General features: G+C 49.3%; 2 protein-coding genes across 4 annotated transcripts; both read left to right on the top strand.

Moving 5' to 3' along the window:
- The first annotated feature begins 926 nt into the window (after positions 1-926).
- LOC128128073 (uncharacterized) lies at positions 927-7,129 on the top strand. 2 transcript variants are annotated; one of them, XM_052766873.1, is made up of 2 exons: positions 927-1,708; positions 6,987-7,129. In XM_052766873.1, the coding sequence occupies exons 1-2, from the start codon at positions 970-972 to the stop codon at positions 7,019-7,021; spliced, it is 774 nt and encodes a 257-aa protein (XP_052622833.1). In that variant the 5' UTR covers positions 927-969; the 3' UTR covers positions 7,022-7,129. The 2 variants fall into 2 exon arrangements, 1 of the variants encoding a protein (XP_052622833.1); XR_008225680.1 differs by lacking the exon at positions 927-1,708 and adding an exon at positions 5,455-5,527.
- A 1,453-nt stretch (positions 7,130-8,582) lies between these two features.
- On the top strand, positions 8,583-14,829 carry LOC128128074 (uncharacterized). 2 transcript variants are annotated; one of them, XM_052766877.1, is made up of 2 exons: positions 8,583-9,408; positions 14,687-14,829. In XM_052766877.1, exons 1-2 carry the CDS (start codon positions 8,670-8,672, stop codon positions 14,719-14,721), a joined length of 774 nt encoding a protein of 257 aa, XP_052622837.1. In that variant the 5' UTR covers positions 8,583-8,669; the 3' UTR covers positions 14,722-14,829. The 2 variants fall into 2 exon arrangements, 1 of the variants encoding a protein (XP_052622837.1); XR_008225685.1 differs by lacking the exon at positions 8,583-9,408 and adding an exon at positions 13,155-13,227.
- The last annotated feature ends 1,329 nt before the right edge of the window (positions 14,830-16,158 follow it).

The raw sequence follows: 16,158 nt of genomic DNA, 5'->3' as shown, positions 1-16,158 counted from the left end.
GTTTTTGCCCTTAAGTTTCGAAGAAACTATTTGTATGGGGTTCGATGCACTATCTACACTGACCACAAAAGCTTAAGGTATTTGATGGACTGGCTAAATCTAAATATGTGACATCAGAGATGGTTGGATGTGGTAAAGGATTTCGATTGTGAGATCCTATACCACCCTGGTAAGGCCAATGTGGTGGCCAATGCTATGAGCCGCAAGGCTGCGAGCTCATCCATATGGGGTACCTATTTGAGGATGACTATCACTTCACCTATGATGGATTCAATCAAGAAGACTCAGGTAGAGGGGTTGAAAAAGGAAAATAGGAAGACCAAGCGGATTAGAGGACAGGTTCCCTTATTTTTCAGAGATAGCCAAGGTTTGTTGACTGCATGTGGTAGAGTCTGGGTTCCGACATCAGGTGGGTTGAGGCAAACAATTTTAGAGGAGGCATATTTTTCAAAGTGTTCTATCCATCTAGGGGCCACGAAGATGTACATAGATATGAGGTTGAGCTATTGGTTGAACTGCATGAAGAGGGAAATAGCTTGGTTTGTAGAGTGGTGTTTGACTTGTAGGAAAGTCAAGGCTGAACATCAGAGACCCCAAGACAAGATGCAACCCTTACCCATTCCCATGTGGAAGTGGGACAAGATTACTATCGATTTTAACATGAAATTTCCTAGGATGACATGTGGTTTTGACTCCATCTGGGTCCTTGTTTATAGGTTGACCAAGAGTGCGTATTTCATACCGATTGCCAAGAGTATATCTACAAAGAAGTTAGCGGACATCTATATCCGGGAGGTAGTGGTTCGGCACGGGGTGTCGGTATAGGTGTTTTTAGACCAGGATGTTCGGTTCACCTCCTGTCTTCTGAAGGACAAGGTCAGATTGGCGTCCTGTCTTCTGAAGGACAGGGCACGAGATTGGTGGGAGGAGGTCGGGCATGCCATTGGGGATGATGCGGCATTGGACGCCATGACCTGGGCTGATTTCTCTACCAGGTTCAGGGCGGAGTTTGCACCAGTCATTGAGGTGCAACAGCTAGCTAGGGAGTTTCAGGACCTCACCCAGACTACAGAGACAGTGGCGGAGATCACCGCCAAGTTCAGGGAGAGGGCTCTTCTCGTTCCTCAGTATGTAGCTGATGAGGAAATGAAGAAGGCCCGTTATCATGAGATGTTGCGGAGCGATATCCGCCAGTTTGTGAGCCGGTCCAGCTGTAAAACGCTGGAAGATATGATTGCTAGAGCTCGGGAGAGGGAGATTGATCTCGAGATGGAGAAGAAGAGGAAACCGGAGGCGGTTTCGGGTTCGGGCGGTTCGGGCAAAAAGCCCAGGGTTTCAGATCATAGGTCCAGGGGACAGCCGAGCTACGGTCGATGTGGTAGGTGTGGGAAGATGCACGAGGGAGCGTGCAAGGCAGGGAGTTCCGGCTGCTTCAAGTGCGGTCGGGTTGGACATTTGAGTAGGGATTGTACGGCTCCTGCTACTGCCGTTGCAGCGTCAGATCTGATTTGCTTTCAGTGCAATCAGAGGGGACATAAAAAGTCCCAGTGTCCGAGTTTAGCTGCAGCAGGGAAGGTGGCTGCACCTGCCCCTGCTACCTTGAGGATTACAGACGGTCGGCAGGGTCGAGCTGATGCGCCAGTGGCGAAGAGTAGGGCGTTTCAGATGACAGCAGAGGAGGCGCGAGCGACTCCTGATGTAGTGACGGGTATGTATCTTCCCTTTATCTCTTATTATTATTGATTGTATATTGCTTATGATTGTATGTTTTATTCAGGGTCGTTCTCTGTGAACGGCATTTCTGCTTTGGTATTATTCGATTCGGGGGCTACCCGATCATTCGTATCTCTTGCGCTTAGCAAGAGGTTCAGTAGAGCTCCAGGGGAGCTGGATTGTCCATTAGAGGTTGAGATAGCGGATGATAGGACCGTGAGGGTCGGAAGAGTGCACAGAGGGTGTTCTCTTCAGTTATTTGATGAGCAGTTTTCAGTGGATTTGGTACCTATTCCCCTGCGAGGGAATAAGGTTATTGTGGGTATGGATTGGCTAAGCCCCAATGGGGCGGTGATTGATTGCGAGCTTCAGTTAGTGAGGGTTCGCACTCCCAGTGGGGGAGAGTTGGTGATTCAGGGCGAAAGGCCACAGCGAGGACCGACCTTTTGTTCCGCCGCAAAGGCGAGGCGCTATGTTCAGCAGGGTTGCGCCGGTTTTGTAGCCTACGTTTTGGATGCCCGGGAGAAGGGCAAGTCGACAGTGGATGATGTTCCTGTTGTTCGAGACTACCCGGATGTGTTTCCTGAGGATTTGCCGGGGGTACCTCCTGAGAGACAGGTTGAGTTCAGGATCGACCTCATTCCTGGTGCGGCTCCGATAGCCAAGGCACCGTATCGACTAGCTCCCCCTGAGATGCAAGAGTTGTCTACACAGCTGCAGGAGCTGTTAGACAAGGGTTTCATTCGACCAAGCAGTTCGCCTTGGGGAGCGTCGATCCTGTTTGTGAGAAAGAAGGATGGGTCGCATCGTATGTGTATAGATTACCGGGAGTTGAATAAGGTAACGGTGAAGAACCGTTACCCACTCCCGAGGATAGATGATTTGTTTGATCAGCTTCAGGGAGCGTCTTGGTTCTCCAAGATCGATCTACGCTCCGGATATCATCAGATGCGGGTTAGAGATGAGGATGTACAGAAGACTGCTTTCAGGACCAGGTATGGTCATTACGAGTTTGTGGTGATGCCATTTGGGCTCACCAATGCTCCAGCCGCGTTCATGGATCTCATCAACCGCGTGTGTAGGCCGATGCTGGATCGGTCAGTGATAGTGTTCATAGATGACATCTTGGTGTATTCCAAGACGCAGGAACAACACGAGGAGCACCTGCGGGAGGTGCTAGAGGTTTTGAGGAGGGAGCGACTTTTCGCAAAGTTCTCCAAATGTGAGTTCTGGTTGCGCGAGGTGCAGTTCCTTGGTCACCTCGTCAACCAGAAGGGTATTCTGGTAGATCCGGCCAAGATAGAGGCCGTGATGCAGTGGGAGGTCCCGAAGTCTCCATCTGAGATTCGGAGCTTCCTAGGATTGGCAGGGTATTATCGGAGATTTATTCAGGATTTCTCCAAGATAGCAGTGCCGCTCACCCGACTGACCAAGAAATCAGTGGTATTTCGTTGGGGTCCGGAGCAGCAGACAGCATTCGAGACCCTCAGGCAGAGATTGTGCGAGGCTCCGATCCTTACCTTGCCAGAGGGAGTAGAGGATCTTGTAGTCTATTGTGATGCCTCGATCACAGGTTTGGGAGCAGTTCTGATGCAGCGAGGCCATGTGATAGCTTATGCCTCGAGACAGTTGAAGCCTCACGAGGCTAATTATCCTACCCATGATTTGGAGCTGGGGGCAGTTGTGTTTGCCCTCAAGATTTGGAGGCATTACCTTTATGGGGTTCGTTGTACTATATACACGGATCATAAGAGTTTGAGGTATCTTATGGATCAGCCGAGTTTGAATATGAGGCAAAGGAGGTGGTTGGACGTGCTGAAGGACTATGACTGTGAGATCCTTTATCATCCAGGGAAGGCCAACGTGGTGGCCGACGCCCTAAGCCGCAAGGTGTCGGCGGCCCCTATCAGGGATCTGTGTATGAGGATGTCGGTGATCACTCCACTGTTGGAGCGGATCAAGGAGGCTCAGATGGAGGGCCTCAAGGAGGAGAGGCAGAAGTGTGAAAGGATAGTAGGCCGAGTAGCTTCATTTGAGTACGACAGTCGGGGTTTGTCGACGCTTCATGGTAGGGTATGGGTACCGTACTGGGGTGGGGTACGGCAGGTATTGATGGACGAGGCTCATAAGTCTCGATTTTCTATCCACCCAGGAGCGACAAAGATGTACCGGGATCTTCGACTCGATTATTGGTGGCCCTGCATGAAGCGGGACGTCGTCTGGTACGTCGAGAGATGCCTGACCTGCCGGAAGGTCAAGGCGGAGCACCAGAGACCTCACGGCAGGATGCAGCCGTTAGACATTCCCGTGTGGAAATGGGAGGACATTACCATGGATTTTGTCACCAAGCTTCCCCGGACCGCACGAGGAGTGGACTCGATATGGGTAGTAGTGGATCGGTTGACGAAGAGTGCCCATTTTATCCCGATCCAGGAGAGTATATCGGCGGAGAAGTTAGCCGATATCTATGTGCGTGAGATCGTGGCACGTCATGGAGTGCCGGTATCAATGGTGTCTGACCGAGATGTCCGTTTCACATCCAGATTTTGGAAGCGGTTCCACGACGAGATGGGTACTCGTCTCCATTTCAGCACCGCTTTCCACCCTCAGACAGACGGGCAGAGCGAGAGGACGATTCAGACTCTAGAAGATATGCTCAGGGCATGTGTCCTAGATTTTGGTGGCAGTTGGGATACGTATCTTCCGTTAGCGGAATTCTCGTATAACAACAGTTACCATGCGAGCATTGACCGACCTCCCTTTGAGATGCTGTATGGGAGGAAGTGTAGGACCCCGATTTGTTGGGGCGAGGTCGGTCAGCGAGTCATTGGGAGCACAGAGGTGGTGCTCAAGACGACTGAGTTGATCCAGCAGGTCCGTAGTAGACTGCAAACTGCTCAGAGTCGGCAGAAGAGCTACGCCGATAGGAGGCGTTCGGACTTGGAGTTCCAGGTGGGAGATATGGTCCTTCTGAAAGTCTCACCTTGGAAGGGTGTCATCAGGTTCCGGAAGAGGGGCAAGTTGGGCCCCAGATTTATTGGTCCTTTCAGGGTTTTGGCCCGGGTAGGTCGGGTTGCTTATCGGTTAGATCTTCCTGAAGAGCTCAATCAGATCCACAACACTTTCCATGTGTCTCAGTTGAGGAAGTGTTTGGTGGATGAATCAGCAGTCGTTCCCCTAGAGGATATTCAGGTTGATAGTAGCCTGAATTATATTGAGAGACCGGTCGCGATTTTGGACCGGAAGACCAAGACCTTGAGGAACAAGGAAATTCAGTTAGTAAAGGTGCAGTGGCAGCACCGGAAGGGGTCTGAGTGGACGTGGGAGGCTGAGGAGGAGATGAGAGAGCACTACCCAGAGTTATTTGCAGATCCAGCCGTAGCAGACTTCGAGGACGAAGTCTGAGTCAAGTGGGGGAGAATTGTAACGACCCGTTCCCGGTATGTTAATTTATTGGTTTTTGTTGTGAGTTTTGCAAGAGGAACTCGGCGAGTTCATAGCCTGACTCGCCGAGTAGGGTCGCGGCTGCGAGCACGCGTGAGCCGGGGACTCGGCGAGTCCATATTCTGGACTCGGTGAGTCCATCCGTCTGGGTGAAACCCTAAATTCCCGGGTTGCCCACTATTTAAACCACCTTATAGCCCCATTCGTGCCTCCCTCACCCTGTGAACTCAGTGAGAAAACCCTAATCCTCCCTTGAAAGCTTATAAGTGATTTGGTGCCATTTTGTGAAGGTGTGAAGAAGGAGAAGAAGAAAGAAGCAAGGGAACGAGTTGTATTGCAAAGATCCAAGGGCAAATCTGAGTTTATTGAGGTATTTTCGGAGTTCCTTTCTTGTTATATGCTTTAATCTTCCTTTTGAGCTCTTCTAAGAGCTATTTGATGTTTGTTCCAAGCCTTATGTTTGCTTGAATGTCTCAATAAGTCGAAATACCTTTGGATCTGAGTGTTGGGGTGTTGTAGAGCCCAGATCTACTGTCTTTTTGGAATTACTTTGCATAATAATCATAGATCTACCCATTTTATGCATCTTTTAGCCTTATTTCCCTTATTCATGAGGTTGTGCACGTAAAGTTGGAAACTTTACGTGGTAAATCAGCTTATTGGACTCAGATCTATCAATTGTATGTGTTGGATTCAAACAAAATCGAGTAAAAATCAGTTGCATGGCGGCAACTCGGCGAGTCGGGAAGAACGACTCGGCGAGTTGGGTCGCGAGTTCCCGAGTCCTTCATTTTGATCATTGTCGAGTGAATCCAGTGAGTTAGAGAGTGGACTCAGCGAGTTGAGGGTAGACTCAGTGATGGAGAGACTCGGCGAGTTGTTCATACAACTCGGCGAGTCCAAGGCAATCTTCTTAGGATCAAGAACAACTCGTCGAGTTGTTCATATGACTCGGCGAGTCGGATGAAGATTGTCTGAGTTTGTGGATTGAATGAGTGCTCGTCGAGGCGATGCCATGCTCGACGAGTAGCAGCGGGTAGGGTCGAGGAGTGAGAATAGGGACTCGGCGAGTTGGCGGCCCAACTCGGCGATTCAGGTCAACTGTGGGTTGACTTGGTCCGAGGGTTGACTTTGACCAAGGGTAAAAGAGTCATTTTACCCAATGCAGTGTTTAGTATTTGATTGAGTGTGTTTATGGACTTGTAGCCGGGTACCGGAGCAGCAGCGGTTAGCCCTCAGAGCTATTCACTCAGCAGCCAGTTCACGAGGTGAGTTTCCTTTCAGTAGGACGGGTCTAAGGCCACAATGCCGGCCCGTTTAGCTAGCAGTAGTATCTGGATGTTATCCGATGCAGTAGTTAGCACGTTTGATGCCTTCGTGGCTCAGACAAGATTATGTGTGTTCATGTTAGTGATATGTTATGCTATGATCAGTCAGCTTCGGGCTCCGGTCCGATGTCAGCTTCGGACTTCGGTTCGATGTAGGGGACAGGGTCCCAGTTAGCTTCGGACTTCGGTCCGATGTCAGCTTTGGACTTCGGTTCGATGTAGGGGACAAGGTCCCAGTTAGCTTCGGACTTTGGTCCGATGTCAGCTTCGGACTTCGGTTCGATGTAGGGGACAAGGTCCCAGTTAGCTTTGGACTTCGGTCCGATGTCAGCTCCGGACTTTGGTCCGATGTAGGGGATAAGGTCCCAGTCAGTCAGCTTCGGACTTCGGTCCGATGGAGGGGGCAAGGCCCCGTATGTGCTTGATATATTATTGTATGGTATGTGGTAATTTGGGGGAGCTCACTAAGCTTCGTGCTTACAGTTTCAGTTTTGGTTTCAGGTACTTCCGCAAGCAAAGGGAAGAGCTCGGGATGATGGCATCGCACACACCACCGCCTTAGCTCTAGCCTGGGATTGATTTAGTTGCTTTGATTTGATGTAGTATGATACAGTTTTCCGCACAGTATTCTATTATGGTTTGGAATACATCATGCATGGTTTTATTATATGATGCTCTGATTACAGTTTGGAATATTTTAAAAACAAAAATTTTTGGGTCGTATTTTGGGTCGTTTCAAGTTGGTATCAGAGCCCTGGTTTGAGGGATTTGGATACACTTCCGGGTGTATCTGAACTCAAACTAAGGGAAATGAAAGATTTTATTAAAATAAAAACGTTTATTAAAAAGAACTTTGAAAATACTTAGAAAGGAAGAATTTTCAACAAGATAAAGGTGTGTGCATGCGGTCAGCCGAGCTCAAGTAAGTACTCCCAAATTATCCATACAAGTTATTTGTTTAGTTTCAGTTTCAGTTGAATAGCATGCTAGTATAGGACTAAGGATCTAGGAGGATGCCTTATGTGCCTGCTTTATGTGTTACAGCTTTATGGGTATTGCATGCTAGTATTGAGTAGACAGCAGTAGGATAGCCTGTTTAGGTTATGCCAGATAGTATGAGCTTAGCACTGTATGCTAGATCAGTTTCTCATTTTGAGAATAGTTTTGCCTGAGTATGTTTCCTTTATCCGAATGCTGCTTGCTTTGTGCTTTGTGGGAGTTCTGAGTGATGGAAGTTGGCCATTAGGTGAACACGTTACACCACATGTGATCAGGGTTGAATAATCCCAGAGTGTTGGAACTGACCCTATTGCGCAGCTCTTGTTTGAGTCCAACCGTTATAGGGACGGGTCTCTTACTTGAAGGATTATCTGATCTTCGTCACATGTGATGGTGTTCAGGTGATGGTTAATTAGCATTATAAGGAGACCTGCAGCAGCTGAGGACTAGTTGAGTTAAGTCTGAGGTTTCCCTGGGACAAGCCTAGGATGAGAGTAGCAGAGATCTGTAGTAGTAGAAGTGACTTGGTGGAGTCAGGGCAGTTCTTGAAGAAAGTACGGATAGATGTGGAAGGTAGTATGGGCCCGTACTACTGGAAGCAGAGGATCCGTACTCGAATCAAGAAAGGCTAAGACAAGACCAGGAAGCTAGTTGTAGTAGCAATGATCCCTCAAGATATTTCTGTTTTCTGATGTAGTTGTGATGTGTTTTAGAATGGTGGTTTTGCGTTCGAGACCAGCAGCCGGCAGCGGAGGTGCCGGGGAGGGATCAGGTTCAGGCTCGGGGGATGAGCGCATGGATGAGCAGACCCGAGAGTTTCTTTCTTCGGAGATTACGCGCATCATTATAGAGCAGACTCCTGTGATCTTCGGTTCGATCAAGGAGGGGATTCTAGAGCTGATGGATGAGAGACTGGGCACCTTCCGTGCCGAGGTGGCGGCCATGATGGGGTCGCGCACCCTTACCTTCAGGGAGTTCAGGGCATATGGAGCTCCGGACTATCATGGGGCGCGGGACCCCATAGCGAGCACCAGATGGTTGGCAGATGTGGCCAACGCTTTCCGTACTAGCAGATGTCCCGAGGGGGACAAGGTCAGATTGGCGTCCTGTCTTCTGAAGGACAGGGCACGAGATTGGTGGGAGGAGGTCGGGCATGCCATTGGGGATGATGCGGCATTGGACGCCATGACCTGGGCTGATTTCTCTACCAGGTTCAGGGCGGAGTTTGCACCAGTCATTGAGGTGCAACAGCTAGCTAGGGAGTTTCAGGACCTCACCCAGACTACAGAGACAGTGGCGGAGATCACCGCCAAGTTCAGGGAGAGGGCTCTTCTCGTTCCTCAGTATGTAGCTGATGAGGAAATGAAGAAGGCCCGTTATCATGAGATGTTGCGGAGCGATATCCGCCAGTTTGTGAGCCGGTCCAGCTGTAAAACGCTGGAAGATATGATTGCTAGAGCTCGGGAGAGGGAGATTGATCTCGAGATGGAGAAGAAGAGGAAACCGGAGGCGGTTTCGGGTTCGGGCGGTTCGGGCAAAAAGCCCAGGGTTTCAGATCATAGGTCCAGGGGACAGCCGAGCTACGGTCGATGTGGTAGGTGTGGGAAGATGCACGAGGGAGCGTGCAAGGCAGGGAGTTCCGGCTGCTTCAAGTGCGGTCGGGTTGGACATTTGAGTAGGGATTGTACGGCTCCTGCTACTGCCGTTGCAGCGTCAGATCTGATTTGCTTTCAGTGCAATCAGAGGGGACATAAAAAGTCCCAGTGTCCGAGTTTAGCTGCAGCAGGGAAGGTGGCTGCACCTGCCCCTGCTACCTTGAGGATTACAGACGGCCGGCAGGGTCGAGCTGATGCGCCAGTGGCGAAGAGTAGGGCGTTTCAGATGACAGCAGAGGAGGCGCGAGCGACTCCTGATGTAGTGACGGGTATGTATCTTCCCTTTATCTCTTATTATTATTGATTGTATATTGCTTATGATTGTATGTTTTATTCAGGGTCGTTCTCTGTGAACGGCATTTCTGCTTTGGTATTATTCGATTCGGGGGCTACCCGATCATTCGTATCTCTTGCGCTTAGCAAGAGGTTCAGTAGAGCTCCAGGGGAGCTGGATTGTCCATTAGAGGTTGAGATAGCGGATGATAGGACCGTGAGGGTCGGAAGAGTGCACAGAGGGTGTTCTCTTCAGTTATTTGATGAGCAGTTTTCAGTGGATTTGGTACCTATTCCCCTGCGAGGGAATAAGGTTATTGTGGGTATGGATTGGCTAAGCCCCAATGGGGCGGTGATTGATTGCGAGCTTCAGTTAGTGAGGGTTCGCACTCCCAGTGGGGGAGAGTTGGTGATTCAGGGCGAAAGGCCACAGCGAGGACCGACCTTATGTTCCGCCGCAAAGGCGAGGCGCTATGTTCAGCAGGGTTGCGCCGGTTTTGTAGCCTACGTTTTGGATGCCCGGGAGAAGGGCAAGTCGACAGTGGATGATGTTCCTGTTGTTCGAGACTACCCGGATGTGTTTCCTGAGGATTTGCCGGGGGTACCTCCTGAGAGACAGGTTGAGTTCAGGATCGACCTCATTCCTGGTGCGGCTCCGATAGCCAAGGCACCGTATCGACTAGCTCCCCCTGAGATGCAAGAGTTGTCTACACAGCTGCAGGAGCTGTTAGACAAGGGTTTCATTCGACCAAGCAGTTCGCCTTGGGGAGCGTCGATCCTGTTTGTGAGAAAGAAGGATGGGTCGCATCGTATGTGTATAGATTACCGGGAGTTGAATAAGGTAACGGTGAAGAACCGTTACCCACTCCCGAGGATAGATGATTTGTTTGATCAGCTTCAGGGAGCGTCTTGGTTCTCCAAGATCGATCTACGCTCCGGATATCATCAGATGCGGGTTAGAGATGAGGATGTACAGAAGACTGCTTTCAGGACCAGGTATGGTCATTACAAGTTTGTGGTGATGCCATTTGGGCTCACCAATGCTCCAGCCGCGTTCATGGATCTCATCAACCGCGTGTGTAGGCCGATGCTGGATCGGTCAGTGATAGTGTTCATAGATGACATCTTGGTGTATTCCAAGACGCAGGAACAACACGAGGAGCACCTGCGGGAGGTGCTAGAGGTTTTGAGGAGGGAGCGACTTTTCGCAAAGTTCTCCAAATGTGAGTTCTGGTTGCGCGAGGTGCAGTTCCTTGGTCACCTCGTCAACCAGAAGGGTATTCTGGTAGATCCGGCCAAGATAGAGGCCGTGATGCAGTGGGAGGTCCCGAAGTCTCCATCTGAGATTCGGAGCTTCCTAGGATTGGCAGGGTATTATCGGAGATTTATTCAGGATTTCTCCAAGATAGCAGTGCCGCTCACCCGACTGACCAAGAAATCAGTGGTATTTCGTTGGGGTCCGGAGCAGCAGACAGCATTCGAGACCCTCAGGCAGAGATTGTGCGAGGCTCCGATCCTTACCTTGCCAGAGGGAGTAGAGGATCTTGTAGTCTATTGTGATGCCTCGATCACAGGTTTGGGAGCAGTTCTGATGCAGCGAGGCCATGTGATAGCTTATGCCTCGAGACAGTTGAAGCCTCACGAGGCTAATTATCCTACCCATGATTTGGAGCTGGGGGCAGTTGTGTTTGCCCTCAAGATTTGGAGGCATTACCTTTATGGGGTTCGTTGTACTATATACACGGATCATAAGAGTTTGAGGTATCTTATGGATCAGCCGAGTTTGAATATGAGGCAAAGGAGGTGGTTGGACGTGCTGAAGGACTATGACTGTGAGATCCTTTATCATCCAGGGAAGGCCAACGTGGTGGCCGACGCCCTAAGCCGCAAGGTGTCGGCGGCCCCTATCAGGGATCTGTGTATGAGGATGTCGGTGATCACTCCACTGTTGGAGCGGATCAAGGAGGCTCAGATGGAGGGCCTCAAGGAGGAGAGGCAGAAGTGTGAAAGGATAGTAGGCCGAGTAGCTTCATTTGAGTACGACAGTCGGGGTTTGTCGACGCTTCATGGTAGGGTATGGGTACCGTACTGGGGTGGGGTACGGCAGGTATTGATGGACGAGGCTCATAAGTCTCGATTTTCTATCCACCCAGGAGCGACAAAGATGTACCGGGATCTTCGACTCGATTATTGGTGGCCCTGCATGAAGCGGGACGTCGTCTGGTACGTCGAGAGATGCCTGACCTGCCGGAAGGTCAAGGCGGAGCACCAGAGACCTCACGGCAGGATGCAGCCGTTAGACATTCCCGTGTGGAAATGGGAGGACATTACCATGGATTTTGTCACCAAGCTTCCCCGGACCGCACGAGGAGTGGACTCGATATGGGTAGTAGTGGATCGGTTGACGAAGAGTGCCCATTTTATCCCGATCCAGGAGAGTATATCGGCGGAGAAGTTAGCCGATATCTATGTGCGTGAGATCGTGGCACGTCATGGAGTGCCGGTATCAATGGTGTCTGACCGAGATGTCCGTTTCACATCCAGATTTTGGAAGCGGTTCCACGACGAGATGGGTACTCGTCTCCATTTCAGCACCGCTTTCCACCCTCAGACAGACGGGCAGAGCGAGAGGACGATTCAGACTCTAGAAGATATGCTCAGGGCATGTGTCCTAGATTTTGGTGGCAGTTGGGATACGTATCTTCCGTTAGCGGAATTCTCGTATAACAACAGTTACCATGCGAGCATTGACCGACCTCCCTTTGAGATGCTGTATGGGAGGAAGTGTAGGACCCCGATTTGTTGGGGCGAGGTCGGTCAGCGAGTCATTGGGAGCACAGAGGTGGTGCTCAAGACGACTGAGTTGATCCAGCAGGTCCGTAGTAGACTGCAAACTGCTCAGAGTCGGCAGAAGAGCTACGCCGATAGGAGGCGTTCGGACTTGGAGTTCCAGGTGGGAGATATGGTCCTTCTGAAAGTCTCACCTTGGAAGGGTGTCATCAGGTTCCGGAAGAGGGGCAAGTTGGGCCCCAGATTTATTGGTCCTTTCAGGGTTTTGGCCCGGGTAGGTCGGGTTGCTTATCGGTTAGATCTTCCTGAAGAGCTCAATCAGATCCACAACACTTTCCATGTGTCTCAGTTGAGGAAGTGTTTGGTGGATGAATCAGCAGTCGTTCCCCTAGAGGATATTCAGGTTGATAGTAGCCTGAATTATATTGAGAGACCGGTCGCGATTTTGGACCGGAAGACCAAGACCTTGAGGAACAAGGAAATTCAGTTAGTAAAGGTGTAGTGGCAGCACCGGAAGGGGTCTGAGTGGACGTGGGAGGCTGACGAGGAGATGAGAGAGCACTACCCAGAGTTATTTGCAGATCCAGCCGTAGCAGACTTCGAGGACGAAGTCTGAGTCAAGTGGGGGAGAATTGTAACGACCCGTTCCCGGTATGTTAATTTATTGGTTTTTGTTGTGAGTTTTGCAAGAGGAACTCGGCGAGTTCATAGCCTGACTCGCCGAGTAGGGTCGCGGCTGCGAGCACGCGTGAGCCGGGGACTCGGCGAGTCCATATTCTGGACTCGGTGAGTCCATCCGTCTGGGTGAAACCCTAAATTCCCGGGTTGCCCACTATTTAAACCACCTTATAGCCCCATTCGTGCCTCCCTCACCCTGTGAACTCAGTGAGAAAACCCTAATCCTCCCTTGAAAGCTTATAAGTGATTTGGTGCCATTTTGTGAAGGTGTGAAGAAGGAGAAGAAGAAAGAAGCAAGGGAACGAGTTGTATTGCAAAGATCCAAGGGCAAATCTGAGTTTATTGAGGTATTTTCGGAGTTCCTTTCTTGTTATATGCTTTAATCTTCCTTTTGAGCTCTTCTAAGAGCTATTTGATGTTTGTTCCAAGCCTTATGTTTGCTTGAATGTCTCAATAAGTCGAAATACCTTTGGATCTGAGTGTTGGGGTGTTGTAGAGCCCAGATCTACTGTCTTTTTGGAATTACTTTGCATAATAATCATAGATCTACCCATTTTATGCATCTTTTAGCCTTATTTCCCTTATTCATGAGGTTGTGCACGTAAAGTTGGAAACTTTACGTGGTAAATCAGCTTATTGGACTCAGATCTATCAATTGTATGTGTTGGATTCAAACAAAATCGAGTAAAAATCAGTTGCATGGCGGCAACTCGGCGAGTCGGGAAGAACGACTCGGCGAGTTGGGTCGCGAGTTCCCGAGTCCTTCATTTTGATCATTGTCGAGTGAATCCAGTGAGTTAGAGAGTGGACTCAGCGAGTTGAGGGTAGACTCAGTGATGGAGAGACTCGGCGAGTTGTTCATACAACTCGGCGAGTCCAAGGCAATCTTCTTAGGATCAAGAACAACTCGTCGAGTTGTTCATATGACTCGGCGAGTCGGATGAAGATTGTCTGAGTTTGTGGATTGAATGAGTGCTCGTCGAGGCGATGCCATGCTCGACGAGTAGCAGCGGGTAGGGTCGAGGAGTGAGAATAGGGACTCGGCGAGTTGGCGGCCCAACTCGGCGAGTCAGGTCAACTGTGGGTTGACTTGGTCCGAGGGTTGACTTTGACCAAGGGTAAAAGAGTCATTTTACCCAATGCAGTGTTTAGTATTTGATTGAGTGTGTTTATGGACTTGTAGCCGGGTACCGGAGCAGCAGCGGTTAGCCCTCAGAGCTATTCACTCAGCAGCCAGTTCACGAGGTGAGTTTCCTTTCAGTAGGACGGGTCTAAGGCCACAATGCCGGCCCGTTTAGCTAGCAGTAGTATCTGGATGTTATCCGATGCAGTAGTTAGCACGTTTGATGCCTTCGTGGCTCAGACAAGATTATGTGTGTTCATGTTAGTGATATGTTATGCTATGATCAGTCAGCTTCGGGCTCCGGTCCGATGTCAGCTTCGGACTTCGGTTCGATGTAGGGGACAGGGTCCCAGTTAGCTTCGGACTTCGGTCCGATGTCAGCTTTGGACTTCGGTTCGATGTAGGGGACAAGGTCCCAGTTAGCTTCGGACTTTGGTCCGATGTCAGCTTCGGACTTCGGTTCGATGTAGGGGACAAGGTCCCAGTTAGCTTTGGACTTCGGTCCGATGTCAGCTCCGGACTTTGGTCCGATGTAGGGGATAAGGTCCCAGTCAGTCAGCTTCGGACTTCGGTCCGATGGAGGGGGCAAGGCCCCGTATGTGCTTGATATATTATTGTATGGTATGTGGTAATTTGGGGGAGCTCACTAAGCTTCGTGCTTACAGTTTCAGTTTTGGTTTCAGGTACTTCCGCAAGCAAAGGGAAGAGCTCGGGATGATGGCATCGCACACACCACCGCCTTAGCTCTAGCCTGGGATTGATTTAGTTGCTTTGATTTGATGTAGTATGATACAGTTTTCCGCACAGTATTCTATTATGGTTTGGAATACATCATGCATGGTTTTATTATATGATGCTCTGATTACAGTTTGGAATATTTTAAAAACAAAAATTTTTGGGTCGTATTTTGGGTCGTTTCAAAGTGTGTGGCCGATGAGTCCGCATTCATTCCTCTGGATGGCATTCAGGTTGATGATCGCTTGAATTATGTGGAAAGACCGGAGTGTAACGACATAAATTTTCAAAACAAATTTTCATTTTTCCATTAACATAAATATCTTTAACATTCTCAAATCTCTTGTTTAACAATTTTCATCAATAAAAGATTTCCCAAGATCGCAAATAAAATCCTCTATCTATGTGTATGGATCAATTCGTCGCCTTCCCGCGATCGTCACTAGTACCTGAAACACATAACACATAACACTGTAAGCATAAATGCTTAGTGAGTTCCCCAAAATACTACATACAACACATATTAGCCACTTGAGGCTATAACTATGTATGACCCTCTGCTCAAGGTGTCTCAGTAGGACCCTCCAGTCCCATAACTCTGTGGACCCTCTGGTCCTAACACTGTGGACCTTTCGGTCCTAACTCTGTAAACTTTGAATCACATATAGCAGGTTCAGAGCGTGCCTGGCCTTCTGGTCAGTAGGACATGAACATGTGAAGAAACATCCCTCCACATCATATGGCCACCTCATGGCTATAACCGGGTGGCGGCTTCCACCGAAAATAACATCAGTAACACCCCGAGGGCGAGTTCTTTCTGATCTCCTGCCACCATTGTGTCCAAAGGTGGCTTTGTCTTCAATGGGTTGGCACAGTGGCGACTCGGTGGTCGGAAACACGAGAGGAACGGAGTTGTGGTGCGGCGCCGGAACGAGGAAGTTAAGGTGGCGGCAGGGAGGAATAATTAGGGTTAGGGTTACATGGGGTGTCCATTGGACGGTATGAGGGGTATCGGGTCTTAAATCCCGTCTTCATGCAACTTACAACGAAAATGGCACAAATAGTCCCTCCCATTCCCAATCTTTTCATACAAAGTCCAATATTTACCATTTATACCCTACCTTCTGAATTTCCATTCAAACGAAGTACAAAAATTACCTAACAGCCCTTCATTTTCAAAATCCTTTCATGATAAGTCCAAATAACTCTAAACACCTCCTGACAACCAAAAACCTTTACAAAATAAGTCTTGAAAGTACACTTTAACCCCCAGAACTTCAATTCTTGTCATTTAGCTTCCTGAAAACAACACCCACTAATTATTATTTAATTTTGGAGAATAATAATAAAAATTACTCCTCGGTGCTCTAGGTTTATTATTAAGTTATTCTATTTTAAACAAGATGTTACAGAAGTATTC

This window comes from Lactuca sativa, chromosome 8 (assembly GCF_002870075.4).
Source record: "Lactuca sativa cultivar Salinas chromosome 8, Lsat_Salinas_v11, whole genome shotgun sequence".
In the NCBI taxonomy this organism is placed as follows: domain Eukaryota; kingdom Viridiplantae; phylum Streptophyta; class Magnoliopsida; order Asterales; family Asteraceae; genus Lactuca; species Lactuca sativa.
This window is presented reverse-complemented; position numbering and strand designations above follow the sequence as displayed.

Bases quoted from the DNA above. Each gene is read 5' to 3' on its own strand.
- LOC128128074 (XM_052766877.1), top strand. From the start codon at position 8,670: ATGACCTGGGCTGATTTCTCTACCAGGTTCAGGGCGGAGTTTGCACCA. The intron at 9,409-14,686 runs GTATGTATCTTC...TTTTGGTTTCAG, and splicing joins GACTCCTGATGTAGTGACGG to GTACTTCCGCAAGCAAAGGG.
- LOC128128073 (XM_052766873.1), top strand. From the start codon at position 970: ATGACCTGGGCTGATTTCTCTACCAGGTTCAGGGCGGAGTTTGCACCA. The intron at 1,709-6,986 runs GTATGTATCTTC...TTTTGGTTTCAG, and splicing joins GACTCCTGATGTAGTGACGG to GTACTTCCGCAAGCAAAGGG.